The sequence below is a fragment of the Protopterus annectens genome, chromosome 1.part0 (genome assembly GCF_019279795.1).
Source record: "Protopterus annectens isolate FY-2018-M chromosome 1.part0, PAN1.0, whole genome shotgun sequence".
NCBI lineage: Eukaryota > Metazoa > Chordata > Ceratodontiformes > Protopteridae > Protopterus > Protopterus annectens.
The window spans coordinates 703410495-703426666 of record NC_056725.1 but is presented as its reverse complement, the minus strand read 5'-3'; the positions used below and the strand labels follow the sequence as shown (position 1 = coordinate 703426666).

General features: G+C 42.7%; 1 protein-coding gene across 1 annotated transcript in view; it reads left to right on the top strand.

Annotated features, from left to right (window-relative positions):
• AKT2 (AKT serine/threonine kinase 2) overlaps positions 1-7561 on the top strand; it is a 1641635-nt gene extending 1634074 nt beyond the window's left edge. Inside the window, exon 12 of the mRNA XM_044062375.1 lies at positions 6779-7561. Coding sequence (XP_043918310.1) covers positions 6779-6861 — 83 coding nt within the window. The 3' untranslated portion in view covers positions 6862-7561. The remainder of the gene's footprint in view (positions 1-6778) is intronic.
• The last annotated feature ends 8611 nt before the right edge of the window (positions 7562-16172 follow it).

Here is a 16172-nt window from a genome sequence, read left to right as displayed (position 1 = left end):
CATTTGCCTGACTTCAACGAAGTATATTCCAAACAACCTACATGATGGGCATTATAGGGAAATGGTGCGTCTTCCACAGGTAGGGACTAGGGGAGGGAGGACCTTTAACTGTGACATTAAACTTTATTGTATTCCTGGCATTCCATTATTTCCCTTTAATGACCACTCTGCCAGATAGTATTGCTTGGTTAATGCTTCATTTTTCATTTTAATTTTCCATTTTATCATTGGAACTGAACAGAAAATTCCTTCATATTCAAAAATGTGAATAGTTTGCTGTCAGATGTGTGTACATTCTTGAAAACAAAAGAAAATATTCTCTTATTTGTCTTGTGACTAGTCAGAAGGTGGCATTCTGATAACATTGGTAATTGTCTGCATACCAAGTGTAACTGAGGTGCTGTGTTCACTTTCAAAAAAGATGATGTAAGTGTGTTCAATCTCGCCGTTTGTTCTTACACAGGGTTCGCAGCCGATCCTCTGCTCCGAGTCGGCCGAATTGCAAAGCTCTGAATCTCAGAGAAGCTCGAGACCAGCCCATATCCCACAATCCTCCCTGCCATTGCTCAGATCTAGTTTGCCGCTGCAACAGATTGGATCGAGGAGAGCTCGGACCAGATAGAAAATTGAGATTTGGTTGCTATTTATAGATAAGCTACTGATTTTTTTTCCTGATATAACCTTATTTCTTAGATTGTTATAGAAGTGCTGTGTGTGTGTGTGTGTGTGTGTGTGTGTGTGTGTGTGTGTGTGTGTGTGTGCGTGTTTTATATATATATATATATATATATATATATATATATATATATATATATACCCTTTTTTTTCTTCAGGCACCCTTTTGTGGCCTAACCCCCCTTCTTTGAGTGTGGTTTTGTGTGTGTCTTCTTTTATATAGCCCTTTCTACATATCTATGTACATATAGGATTAGCAGTTTTTCTCTACTCATTAGCTATTGTTGTTATATTAGTATGTCAGAAAAAGCTAAATCTGGCTTTAAAAGATGTCAGTGTGGGCAGAAAATGTCCATTACTGACAATCATGCTTCCTGCGTCTACTGTCTTGGCCCTCTCCATCTTCAAGAGGATTGCTCTATTTGCCATTCCTTTAGCGGGAGGGTCAAGACAGATAGGCACAGGAAGCTCATAGACAGACTGTTACTGAAGCCTGCCTTTCAAGAGGCTTTGGACAAGTCGGATCAGGCTTCTAAATCCTCGAAGGGGTCGAAGATGTCGGAGCCCATGTCATCGGCTCCAAGTTCATCTTCTAGGGTTCGTTCGCCGGTTCCACAGATCTCGGGGCTGAGCGTCGAACATTTATCTTTTCCTGAGCCCCAGATCTTGGAACCGGTGTCAGAGCTGCCACCACCGTCCATTCTTCGGTCAGTGCCATCTTCGGCTCCTTCGACCCGTTCTTCCAGACCTTTATCTGAGACAGATGTGGATCGTGTCGTGCAGAAACTCATGGAAAACACGGCCCTTTCCAAGTTAATTGCAGTTTCCTCCCAGTTGGTGTCGAAACTAGAAGGCCTCCCCATATCTCCAACGGGTCCTCCTTTGAGACCCATCCAGATCTCGGAGCCGGGAGAGGATGACCTGATGATAGTGGAGCCCTCGGTGCCGAAACCGTCCATTGCACGATCAACACCATTGACTTCGACTCCTTCGGAATCGATAGGGGAGTAGCGGAGCCGACGGTCTCTCCTCGGTTCCGGGACCGAGAGTCGTACCGACCTGTCGGTATCGACTCTCCCTCTCAGGGCCTCGGCACAGACTGGCTCGGCTTCGTCCTCGGGGTCTGAGCCCACGGCACCTGGGTCTGGGATGCTCCCGTGTTCTTCGGAACCGGGGGAGCTCTCGGCCAGGGGTTCAGGGGCCTTTGACCTTATGAGGAAAGTATTGTCTGCACAGACAACCACATCATCAGGGGAATCTTCTCCTTCCCCAAAAGGGCCACTTTCTGTTTCTGCTCCCACGATTCATCCCAAGCGTAGAGCCCAATTGCCTCAGCCACCCCCTGAGGGTTCCCCCTGTTCCTTGGAGGCCTCACCAGAAGCCCCCTCTGATGAGGTTCCGAGGAAACGGTTGTGCAAGAGGAGGCACATAGATTCCCCACAGGAATCTCTAACTTCTGACACCGACTTGGATGAGGCAGAGGGGTCCCCCAAATCACCCCCGGAGGATGTGTCATTTGCAGACATCCGGGAGATCTTGAAACAGAGGGGTGATTGGCAATCCCTAGCCCCCACTGAGGACGAGTCGGTGCTGCTGAAGGCTTTTGGGGCTCAACCTTCTACCTCCTGGGTGACTCCGCCCTTCGATGAATTAATGGATTTGATTGCTCGAAGGGCGTGGGAGGCACCTGATACAGTGGAACCAGTCCCTAGGAAACCAAACAAGTTCATCACTGCCCCCCCAAGATAAATCTTATCTCACCAAGGGAGTTCCTGTCGACGCTATGGTGGTTGCGGCAGCCACGAAAAAGGAGATGTCTGAGTCTTCCTCATCTGTTCATCCTCCTAATAAGGATTCTAGGACTATGGACAGATATGGGAAGCGCGTTTTTAGTTCAGCGACTTTTTCCATGCATTCGCTAAACTATTTGACTCACTTCACACATTTGCAGAGGGATCTCATCAAGGAGCTGACAGATACCCTCCAGGGTAACACAGATGCTGCTGTTTCAGAAAAAGTAACAGCACAACTTAACACCCTCATCTGCATAGTAAACCCATTCATGAGGCTCATCTCGTATGCAGCCGAGGGATCGAGTAGAGCTGCAGCTTCAGCGATTGCTCTTCGAAGACAATCATGGATGCGGCTGTGCTCCTTTGCGGAAGCCATCAAGTCTTCCTTTGCCAATGCCCCTTTTGATGGTGCCACACTTTTCGGGCCCAAAGTTAAGGAGACTCTCACTCGGTGTGAGCAAGAGGGAAAGACCCTGTCTGCTGTCGGGGTCCGTTTTTCCGTTCCTACTAGACCGTACCCCAAAGGGCAACGAGGCGGAAAAATGTGGTTCTGTAAGAATCGGGGATCTTTCCAGACCACACAGAGTGATACTCCCTCCAGAGGAAGAGGAGGGGGTAGAAATGGAAAACGCCACCCTGGCGGCAGAGGGAGTCCGCTTAACCAAGGCGACAGGGATTCCGTCCCTGGGAAGCCTTTCCAGCACTCCTGAAGGGAGGCCCGGCTGTCCTGCTCTGGAGGCAGTCGGGGGTCGCTTGGCTTTATACCCACTGGCCTGGCTAAACATTACTTCAGATTCTTGGGTAAAAAGCATTATAACCAGAGGATACAAAATCCCCTTCACATCAATGCCACCTCTACAAAGAAAGTTTCCAGACGTGCCACCCCGTCTGCGAAATCCAGCAGCTGTAGAAATTTCAAAGCTGCTCGAAAACAGAGTCATCCAACCAGTCCCGGCGGACCAAAGAGAAACTGGAACTTACTCAAGGTTCTCTTTAGTTCCAAAAAAGACAGTGGACTGGAGACCGATCTTAGATCTCAGCCATCTCAACAACTTCGTGAAGGAAAAGTTCCGGATGGTCACGCTTCAATCGATCCTTCCATTCTTACAGAAGGACGATTGTATGTGCTCTATAGATCTCAAAGACGCGTACTACCGCATCAAAATGGCCAGACCGTCCAGAAATCACCTGCGCTTCCGGCTGGGAGCCAGTCACTTTCAGTTTCGAGCTCTGCCCTTTGGACTCACCTCAGCCCCCAGGGTATTCACCAAATGCATGGCAGTAGTTGCGTCTCACTTGAGATGACAAGGATTCCAGGTGTTTCCCTATCTGGACGACTGGCTCCTCACCGCCACCACCGAGTGTCGTCTATTGCAAGCCAGAGACTACACAGTCAGCCTTTGTTACCACTTAGGGATTTCCATAAACTTCAAAAAGTCTTGCTTATCGCCCTCACAGTGTATTTCCTTCATCGGAGCAGACCTAAATACACGATTGACACTACTGAAGCTCCCTCCAATAAGGGCCTCAACCCTCAAACAGCAGGTTCTTCTTCTTCTGGTCAGCAAGAAAGCCCCAGCCAAACTGGTGTTAAAAGTGTTGGGACTGATGGCAGCCGCACTAATTGCAGTCCCTATGGGAAGGTTACACATGAGGATCCTACAATGGCTGCTCTTCGTGCAGTGGTCATTCCAACACCTACCCCTATCGCACGAGATCAGGATAACAGACTCTTGCAGACGGGACCTCTCATGGTGGGTGCGCGATCAGAACCTCACTATAGGTCGTCCGTTCGTTCTACCCAGTCCAACAGCCACAGTAACCACGGACGCTTCCCTGATAGGGTGGGGGGGCCTTTTTCAGGGAAGAACAGTCCAAGGAGAATGGTCCAGCATGGAGTACACTCTACATATAAATGTTCTGGAGTTGAGGGCGGTGTTCCTGGCATTGCAACACTTCCAAGCCCTCTTACCTCTAGGAACAGTAGCAGTTCAGACAGACAACATGTCTGTAGTCTGCTACATAAACAAGCAAGGGGGAACCAGGTCTTACCCGTTATGCAGAGAGGCCATGAGAATTTGGCAATGGGCAGAGTCCACAGGTCGCTTTCTGATAGCAACGCACATCCCGGGGTCATCCAACGTCATTGCGGACAGGTCGAGCAGAGCCATCCTGTTACCTCACGAGTGGTCCCTCAGTTCACAGACGGCGGAAAAGATCTTCCGCAAATGGGGCCAGCCTTGCTGCGATCTGTTTGCTTGCCCATTGAATGCAAAATGCAGAAGCTACTTTGCCCTTCTACCCCCTCCGGGGGATGTCCCCAGGGACACACTGATACACGATTGGCCCCCAGGTCTCCTATATGCATTTCCTACTCCCTTGATTCCCAGGTTTCTACAGAAAGCCAGGAACCTGGAAAGGACTGTAATACTCATAGCCCCATTCTGGTCTCGTCAAATATGGTTCCCCTTTCTTCGAGCCCATCAAATAGAGGAACCATGGATTCTGGACCCAGATCTACTGACCCATTCGTCGGGAGTTCCTCACCCGTCTCTACAGTCCCTCAAACTAGCAGCTTGGCTGCTCCGCTTCCCTGCCTAGCCAGGTCTCATCTACTCCCCCCAGCAGTTCAACACATTCTGGTTGCTTCTCATAAAGCTTCCACTACTAAACTCTATACGAGTAAGTGGAAATGCTTTGTATATTGGGCATCTAGCCAAAACTTAGACCCCTTGGTAGCTCCTCTACATAAAATTTTAGAATTCTTATCTATCCTTTTTCACGAAGGAGCTTCTACTTCCACGCTAAGAGTACAGTTGGCAGCCATATAAAACTTCCATATTGGTGAGGAAGGTTCTCCCATTATGTCTCACAGACTTTGTAAGGCCTTTATGATAGGAACCTTCCCTCTTAGACCGCCTGTCAGAAAACCTTTCTTTCCACGGAGCCTGAATTTGTTGCTGTCGCAACTCATGTTGCCACCTTTTGAACCTGCTTCGTCATGTCTCTTAAAGTTCTTATCGTGGAAGACGCTGTTTCTCGTCGCCGTGACCTCAGCTCGTAGAGTATCAGAGTTGCAAGCATTATCGGTCAGACCACCTTACTTGATATTCCATCCAGACAGGGTCTCTTTGTGTACAAATCCATCTTTCCTTCCAAAAGTATGCTCAGTTACGAATATTAACCAGTCTATAGAACTCCCTAACTTTTTCAGGAACCATACTAACAAACTGGAGTATATGTTGCACAAGTTGGATGTTCACAGGCAATTAAGATTTTATTTGGATAGGACCAAAGCTTACAGGAAAACTGATCAGCTCTTCGTCGCATTTGCAGACAATAAAAAGGGCATGGCAATTACTAAACGTACACTATCTAAATGGCTTGCTGACTGTATAACCTTTGTATACTCTAAATCAAATCAATCCTTACCCACCAAACCTAAGGCCCATTCTACCAGATCCGTCTCCACTTCCTTAGCTCATGCAGCTCGTTTACCTTTGGACACTATTTGTGCAGCAGCCACGTGGTTTAAGCCACATACTTTCATCACTCATTATAGAGTGGACAAAGTCTCCAAGGATAGGACATCATTTGGTTCCACTGTGCTTAGGAACGTTCTTCCATGAGTCACTCGAGGTGACGGAGCTAGGGACGCTACCCGTGTGTAAGAACAAACGGCGAGATTGAACACTCTTACATAAAGAAGTTATGTCCTTACCATAACGTTCCATATAGAGTGTTCATCTCGCCTTTGTTCTTACATTCCCTCCCTTTCCCTCCCCACGTCTTTGGAAGAACTGGTAGGATTAGAGTCTGATCGACGTGTTTTGACCCCTTCCGGGGTATATGGTCCCGTGTATCATGGGATATATGTTTAGACCATTAGTTATTGCTATGGTGAGAGAGCGTCTCTGAATGGCTGAAGAGAGTGTATACTTCTAGCACCGGAGGTGTTGGAATCTTTTGGTCTGGTTTGTTTGCAAACTAGATCTGAGTAATGGCAGGGGAGGATTGTGGGATATGGGCTGGTCTCGAGCTTCTCTGAGATTCAGTGCTTTGCAATTCGGCCGACTCGGAGCCGAGGATCGGCTCCGAACCCGTGTGTAAGAACAAAGGTGAGATGAACACTCTACATGGAACGTTATGGTAAGGACATAACTTATTTTTTCAGTTCTCTAGTTAATTTATGCAGAAGCCTATTGGGAAGCAGCACTGGTTGTTATAAAGCCAACTGTTCTTAATTTTTATTTTGCAGCTGCAGTGCTCAGATTTAATGGCTAATTAAGCCTTTGCTTTTTCTCTTTTAGTCAGTGATCCTTTTGATGCAGAAGATGAAGACCAGAGAATCCATTTCCCACAGTTCTCATATTCTTCTAGTGTACGAGAGTGAACCTAGCATTTCACTGCCCCAAGTTCTGCAAAAAGACTGTCAAATTCAAGAATGTTTGGTCGTTTTTTTTTTGTCAGTACCTTAAATGGTATCCTGTTATATTCTTACAGTGCAGCGAAAGGAAATCCTCAGTGACGTAAAAAATTGCTGGAAAAACTTAGATGAGTTTTGCTACAGATAAAATTGTTTTAAGTGTGATGATTGCTTTGCAGTTGTAAGCCATATTCGAAATTTAAGTGCTCTTGTGTCATGTTATTATAAGTTTGAAGTACTTTTATAGCAAAACTATTTTATTTATTGTTTTTTTTTTTTTTTTCACAAGCAGGAGCGAAAGACATTTTAGTGCTCTTCCTTTACAGTAGATGGGTGGGTATTCATGCCCCTCAGTGGGCAACCAAATGGCAAAAGCTTTTCCTGTTGCTTTGTTGAATTTGATCTACAGCGCCTGTGCTGTGATTGGTTGCATTCATTATGTATTCCAAACTACTCTGCTGTGCAGTGTGCATGCACCAGTTCAAAATGCAGTCACTTCATACTTGGCAGGCATCCTAACTAACTCTTTTTTTTTAATTAGTTTTACATTGATTAGGAAAATAGATTTTATCAAAATGAATTTAGTATCTTTTAAAAAGTTTAGTGTGTTTAATGTTTAAAAACTGACATGTGCTGTATTTTATAGAAATTAATTTTAATCTGAAAATGGCTGCTGTCTTGTCTTTTTTTGCTTTGTCACATATTCTTTATTTTTCACTGCCTTTGCCTGCTTGCCCGCTCAGAGAATGATAGGCTGGATCTTCTGCCTATGTATGTCTAGAGCTGACTGACATAACTTGAGTTGAAGAGTGTGATGTCAGCAGTTCATCCCACAAAGTCCCCCACATTCACATTAGTGTATTTAAGGCTGCTAGAGGCTCCACATTGCTTTTTTTCACCCTCTTCCCAGCCTGCATACAGCCAGGGCAGTCCCTGCCTTGGTGAGGGTAGTATTTGGGAGTACTAAAGGTAAGAACAGTATGAACGGCTAGCTGGAAGGTATGCAGTGAGGAAGGGCAGAAATATATATTTATCTAGTATCCAACAGGTGCATCTGTTGAGCTGTGCTACACTTTGTACTGTAAACACTTAATTTCCAAAGCTCAGTTTAATGCCCAGTTTCTAGCAGCTGTTTTTTTTTTGGGGGGGGGGAATGGGGGGAGAGTTGGAAATCTCACTACCTTACTTTATTGTACTGTTAACTTTGCCAAGGTGTTAGGTTTTTATTTTCTGCCACTAAAGGCAATTGTTACATTAGTTTTTGTTAGATTTAACTATTTTTTATGAATTTCTCTATAAGTCTCACTTTGTATGTAGTAGTAGTTTCTGTAATCGGTGAATTTATCAGTTGACGCAGAACATTAGCCTTTATTTTCAAGGTTTTTTATGTATTTATGCCTGTTTTAGTTATGGCAGACCAGTTTAAACTTAAGGAGTAAGTTTTCTAACTTACAAACTTAATTTTCTGTTTAAATGTGCAATATTTTGCTACTATTGCTAGTTCAGTATAGTGGCCCTGATCATTCTTTGCTTGTAACAGAAAGTCTTCTTTTACTGATTTGTTGATGATAATAGGTCCTTTGAAAGGATGTGGGAGACTTGATGTTTTTCATTAAGCTAGTTACTTTCTTTCAACACTCAGCTTCATTATTTAGCACTAAAGATGTGTTATCAAGACCCTATATGGCAGGTCATTGATTGGGTTGTCCATGCTTCCTTCCTGTCTCATTTTGGATATTTTTCTCTGATGTGTCCTTGTTTAATGGCATGCATGCCATTTGCTGGTGTGTGTTATTATTTCACATGCCCACTAAGAGAATGTACTAGGCCTACGAGCCTGCCAAGTTCTTTTTGGCCACTTACATCTTTCAGATATCAATCCTGTTGGTCATTGTGGAAAATATCACACCTTCAATGGCTGAAACATTTAAGCTCGTGATTTTAGGCACACAGTAAATAGACCTCCTTTAGAAGTCCCTTAGTGTCATTTTTAGGAAGATAAAGTTAGATCTGCACACAGGCTTATTGTTTTATCATCATTTATTTTAACCATAATTGGCTGTTACTAGTGTTCTCAGTAATGCAGATTTTTAATTGTTTAATGACTATGTGTAGGTATCTGAGTAAATAAAGAATTAGTATTTTTATATATTTCCACCAGATCGCAAACCCTGTATCATCTTTAATGTTTGAGTGAGGAGCATAACTTGAAACTCTGGTGCAAGTGCCAGCATTTCATTTCAACCACTCAAACTTTTGGAGTTAGAAACTCTTGGTGTGCCTTGGTACACATACAAGGGGTGTGTGAGAGTCCTAGTGCAAGGATCAGTAGAAACCACAGAGCTAGACTTATTCACTGTCACAAAGTAAAGGAAGAAAATATGGACTTGGCTACAGTCTTCAGAAAGTAAATCCATCCCTTAAAGTTGCCTCACAATTTTTGTATGTTGCATTAAAAACTAGCAAGGACTTAATCCCATGTTCTTCTTTGCTTTGATGGTTGAAAATGGGCCCAGTAGAAGTACATCCCTGGTAAACATCTTGGTTAATAAATCCTGAAATGTTACCATTGCCCATCCTCCAAACAGCTAGACTTTACTTGAGACCAAATGCTACCGGGACTGATTTTCCTAGTCCACAGCTAGAGCTCAGTGTTTAAACTGAAGACCAGGGACTGTTGTTCTGAGGCCTTGTTGGTCACAGCAACTGGGACTAAACCTTCTAGTTTCTAATCTGATCTCATTGATTGCAGTCAGGATTGGGAGTGCTTTTGCCCCAAGCCTTCTACTTGTGTGCATCAGGGCTTGATTGCACAGAGCAAGAAATCTCTACTTAGTTCTCCCGCTCTACTCACAGGTTTGGTTCCATCACTGGGCAGTTAAACAGTGATGCCATCATGAGCAAGGTTTGGACCTGTCCTGTCCTGTCCCTAGTCAACTTCACAACTCTGGTTATGTAGGAGCACTCAAGGTGTGGAGGTAATGGGAGCAGGCTCCTCTCTGTCTGTCCGTCCCCCCTTCTGCATCTTGGACAACTGAGGACCCGAAGGCCCTTGCATTAGAGATGGAGATGGGGCATTTAGATTTGTCCCTCATACCTCACAATCATATTATATTGCCCCATCCTTTTGAGAAACCTCAGCCTCATGAAGTGAATTTGCCAACGGTCCCTATTTTTTTTTTACCCCAGCAATTGGAGAAAAATGAAAAGTCTTAGGTCCTTCTGCGTGAAAATTGTTATCAGTGATACCACGTTTGCAGCTTCAAAGCTTGCAGCTATGACTGCCTCTTTTCCCAAGAAGATTGAAGTCTTTTGCAAGCCCCTGACTAAGGAGAGTGAGTTCATGAGCAAGTATTCTAGAGCAGACTCCTTTGTGATATCTTTGGCTCAGCAAAGGTTCCAGAGACTACAGCTTCTTGCCAGTTGGCAGGGAGATTAAAGGAGTGGCCAGAATGTTCAAGAAAATGTTTTGCTGTACTTGGGAGTATTAATCCATCAATTTTCTTGTCTCTCCAGATGCAGGTCCTCACTAGTGGCTCACTAGCTAGAAAACCTTTCGACTATCCCTGCCCAAGTTCAAGGTGGAACTATCAGGCAATCTATCTACTGTTTTCCACATTAGGTTCCGACACGGCTGTGTCTAATTTTGATATTTCAAGAGCAGCAGACTCAGGCCTGCGCCTGTGTAGGGTAGCATGGCTCGAGTTATTTTCCTTAAAGGAAGAGTTCAAATCATGCCATCCTGAAATGTCTCCTTTGAGGAGAGAAGCTGGAGATCCTGTTTGGCCACTCTTCTCAGAATCATTGATCTCCAGAAGATGAAGCAAGCTTTCACTACTTTAAAGGCCTCAATCAACCTATTGAGCCCCATCTTTTTCCAAGGTGGTCTCAGTGTATATACTTGAGTACTGTCTAAGGTTGTCCTTGAGGAAAGTCTTAGAGTTTGCCTTGTTTGAAGAACCATGTAAGACAAACTCTTCCTGTGGTCATGATTGGCAGTGTCTTAAAGCTGTTAGGCCCTCCTCATAAGGGACTGTACTACTTCGTAACCCATGTAGCTGTTACAACAGGTCCAAACTGTACTCCACATAGTGGCTGTAGAAGCTGCTGTTCTTTTGGAATGAGCTCAAAAGTTATTTTCCTACCTCCTCTTTACTTTGAATAGGAAGTAAAACTTTTATTCCATCTTAAACCTGAGCAGTTCAAGTGCATCATTTTCAGCTGGTGAGAGGAATCGTACTCCCCTCTGCTCATGCAGGATATCTGGACTCTTATCAGAGCACATGATGGATGTCTTCTAGCACATCATTATCAGAAGTCTTAACAGAAAATTCTTTGTCTGCTCTGGGACAGCACAACTTTCACTATGTAGTGATGCTATTAGATTGCTTTTGTGCAACAATTGTGTACAGCGGTGCAAGTCAAGAAGAAGATTATTTCTACTTGGTTGACTGTTCCTGGTGGCTCTGTCAAAAGACTAGCTACTGGCATCCTTGGAGTGGTTCTTACTACATGGTTGCAGTTTATTGAGATGTCCATAATTTGGGAGAAGTCATCTTTGGTTCCATCTCAGAGGCATCTTCATTGCTGCAAAGATGGACACTTTCCAGTGCTGGGCATTCCTGCCATTAGGGGGCAAAGAGGTCTTGTTTTTTTTTTAGGAACCCTGATGAGGCTACTGCTGCTAACCCAAGACCTGTATCTTCTGGGATTGACAGCATTGTTCATTTTGCTTTTCACTTACTTGAAGTTGCAATGGCATGTAACATGTCAGTGTTTGCAGAGTCATCACAGATCTGCTTCTAGTATCAGACTCTTTGTTTCCAAATCTTGAGTGGTAGACAGTCCTTACAAATTTCATGGTGTTTTTTTTTCTCTTTCCTGCAGTTACATCCACTTTAGGTCCTGATGATGAATGTTGCAGTAGTGGAGTGGATACGTCATCCCTGTTCCTTCTTGGTTTATGTAAAATGGTCCACTTGGACAAGGGAACTCCACATAAACAATTAGAAGTTGGTAGTGGTCCCTATTGCAGTAAAGGCACTGGAGTAGAAGCTGAGTCAAAGGTTTCTCTTAATTTGAACTAACAACTGGTCTATGTTGTGGCATATGAAAAAGCAAGAGGGCATTCATTTTATACCCTGTTTGTAGAGAGGCAGTGATTGTAGCAGTTGGCCTTGGACTGAGACATCAGTGTCTGAGCTGCTAATATTCTCAGAGATGAACTCCCTGGCAGATTCTTTCAGCTGTTCATTCTTCTTTCTTCAAGGTCTTTTGATGATAAAGTGTTAAGGACTTTGACCTTTTTGGATGTCCCATAGGATTGATAAACATTTCCACCTGAAAATGGTGTTGAAATTGCCCCTTAATTTGGTCATATCTTGTTTTCTTTGCATGCACAAAAAGTAGAGGAAAAAAGCCCTTGCAACTTTGACATTCATCATCATTGCAGGTTCTTAAGAGCTTAAGTTTTGGAAGTTAAAACGGCTGTTTGTTTCCATTCCTGCATGGGTGAGTGGCTGACTCCTTTTTGAAAATAGTGCTGTCAGAGGGCACAACATTGAGTCATGGTTATCTCAGTCTCTTGTGCCATGACTGTGGAATAAGACTCCGTTTATTTTAATAAAGGGCTCTAGTGCTAGAGTTGTTGCCATTAGTGACACTTTGTTGAGGTGACAGCATTGCTGTAGGACAGAGTACGGTTGCAGGGCTGTGCTTGTGTGCACAGTACTTCCCAGTGGCGTGTGTTTTGCATCTTTTCACAGTTAATATACTGTCACTTCACATGATAGTGATGATATTGCGCAGTGACTGTGTGCTAAGCAGATGACCACTAGAACTGGGATGTCTTCTACATCTGTCCAGTTTTATCTCTGCTTGGTCTGATATTGTATGGACATAAGATCTGACAGCCCCTTCAACAGCTTAGCACCATTGTTCATATTGTAAATCTGAGACCATGCAGTGGATTCACATTTGCATACCTGCACCAAACCTGGCAGCATCCAGGTACACAATAGTAAATGAGCTTACTCCAGGGAATAAGGGCATTTTTATGAATTCTGTAAGACTAATTAGTGGTCTGTTCTACTTATCAGTCCCATACAACTGCAGATCTTGTTTATGATTTGTACTCATTATGTTTGAATAAACTGTGGTTATTTAACTGCCCTCACTGTAGCCGTTAGGATTTACTGGGTAACTGGAATATGCAAAGGGGTTTTAGCCCAATGTAAAATTTCACTGAAATATGGAAAGGTGACAAAAATTACTTTTGGGCATTTCAGGCCCTGCTGCTAAAAAAAAAAATCTTAGTTGTGTGATGCTTTCACCAAGAAAATAATGCATCATTATCATACTTTGGCTATAAAAAAACAGTAAATGTTTCTAGGCTTGTTCTCCATATCAGCTAATTTTATCTTCTGCAGGAAGGAGATGCAAATAGTGCACAGTTTTATGAATCAGTTTCTTCTTGAAATCTAATGTAGTTTCTGTTTCTAGCACAAGGGGAGCATCATTAAAAGAGAAATCTTTTGCAGAGAATATTCAGAACACTTTACATGCCATGTCTGAATCCTCACAAGCTTTCTGTTTATCATTACCTATGTTTAGTGGTATGGAAAAATAAATCTGACTGGTGACAGCATAACACAGTTTTCTTAAGTCTAGGCCTTGTAGAAAACGTAGATGGAGGTTTAGGAAAGCCTAGCAATTTACATTTCAGATTAATATGTTTGATGCTGCTTTTTCTACTGCAAGCAAAGATGGCTAACATCAGCCTTGAGTAGAAGAATAAACAGGTAGTTAAGCATGGAAAGTTACAACCTAGGAAAGACTTTCACAACATTTCAGGCACTAGTTTCTCTGACATAAATTCCTTAGACTCCCCTGGTGGTTTTCTCTCAGTGTTTTGATTTAGACAAATTTTTTACTGAAGTATGGAAAGTTGATGAAAATTACTTTTAGGTATTTCAAGCCCTGTTTAGGAAACACAGGATCACCCTGTCATATCTGTCAACTGTACAGATTTTCACAGAATGTCCAGTTTTTTTGCCTCATATTTTTGGTTTGTTACACATAAAAATTGTGTTTTTTGGCAAATTGTTAGTAAATCATAGAGGGTTGAAGTCAGAAATAATGACAGACATTTGAGTTTCAGACTTTATACCCTTCAGAAAATTAATGCTAAGATATTATTCTGTCAATTTTCTAAGTTTGTAAGAGCAATATTTAAAAAGTATCCCTATTTTTGGGTCTCTGTCCACCCATTATTTATGGCTTTGTCCAGATTTTTTTGTTCTAAGGTTGAGAGATGTGCCCTGTTTAGGAACATAGGATATCTTTCAAGTAAAGATGCAGATATTATTGTGGAGAAAAATGCCAGCAGTGCATCTTTCACTAAAATTACTCCAAAACAGCCATCCCACTGGAGTTCTTTAGTTGAAAACAGCATAATGGCAATGTGGTGCAATAACAGGGCAACGCAGAATTGTTCTTTCTTTGCAGAATGACAGATTAAGTTAAATGGTTTGACTGGATCACAGATGTCTGCAATATTCACAAGTCTTTCTAGAATTAGCCAGAATGCATATGTTAACGTCCTGTAAAAATGATAGTCACTCAAATGTAGGACTAGAGCGCCCAGTGCCTTGTCAAGACTTAAGTAAACATCCTGCTGCACAAATTATAGTTACATGGGTAAGTAATAGGCAATCAGTCTGCAGACCATTACAAGCCTAGCAAGAAAAACATTCAAAAGTTACCTCAAACTTCAAAAACAGGAAAACAAGATAGACTGGGGGAGAATTTCAGGCTGCCCATCCACTTACCTAGGTTAGCAGCATTTTTTCCTTTACCTTATCTCAGACAGCTAACCAAAAGGAAAATCTTCATCTGATACTAAAAGTTCACTTTTGGCCTAGGCATAAGTGTTTCCCGTCTCAAGAATTCAACATCACTTGCCTTCATTTCATGGAGGACTGCCACAGGAACACAGTGGTGAAAGGGGCATTGGCCCTGTGTATCAACTTCAAGGTGCGAAACTTAAAAAAGTTTGATAGCTTACAAGCTGTTATAGCACGACTGCAATGGATTATTAGACAGCTTGTAAGTCGTCTATCAGATTTCTTTAATTTTGTAAAAGTAGTGCAAAACTACCTTTAAAACTAACACAGGGTCAGGTAGTTTACAAGCTGCCTAAATAGTGGAAGCTGTCAGTTTTATGTCTTTTTTATATATTAAAAACATAAGTTGATAGTTCATAACCTGTTTAATAGGCACTTGAGATGGTGATTGCTAAATGGCAAATTGCAAGCTGTCGGACTTTTTTAAAGTTTTGGAAGGCGGGTTGCCAGATGGTCATATTGGCTATGTAGCGGAATTCCCTTGCCACAGTTATGCACGGAGGACCTTCTTTTCCAGAACCAGGGTAAGCTTGATATTCTGACGCTCAAGTACCTCTGTCTGTCATCTTGAATGCTATAGGTTTGCATTTTATCATAACTTTTTCTGAGAATGCCATGCTTGCCCTCTAGGAAAACAGGAAACTTTCTACCAGAAGATCTTGCTTATTAAAATGGAAAATGTTTTCTTTGGTGTGAAAAAGATAGCTACATTCTTCTACAAGTGCAGCTGCTTTCTTGAGGTTCATAATTCCTGGCATGGTTGGCTTGTCTCTTTTGGGAGTTCCTGGACTCATTGTAAAGCCATTTCTTAAAGGGGCAGAGCATTTATACTCCCCTTGGGATTTTGAACATTGACACAGTCTCCTTTTGAACTGGTCTGCACAAGAGTACCTGACATGGAAATCTATGCTTTAATACTTCAGCTAAACGGTACTCTGAGTTGCAGTATTTTTAATCTTGTGATCCCTACAATATTTTTATAACATCAAATTAGCTTTCTGTAGTGGTCCTGTTTCTTGCCTAAAGTTATAGCCGGTACTACCTAATAGCAGTCATTAGCAAATATTTCCATAAAATGTTGATATACTTTTTGTCTCCTTTTTTTATCTAACCAGTTTTGCTTACCTGTGTTCAGTTAAGTTACCCTAAAATGAGTTGCATTTTATCAGTTTTTCTGTATTGAAAAGCTAAATTAAAAAATGATGGAGATATTTTTTGGTGGGTCAATCCTCCCTGCATCCTTGTGTGTGTGTGTGTGTAGGGGATTGATCCCCATATCTTTCTTACACGTATATGTCCCAAACCTAACTGCAGCGCATTGTGCAATGAAAGTCAATGCAGTTCTGATAAACCACAATTAAAAGCACACACTAC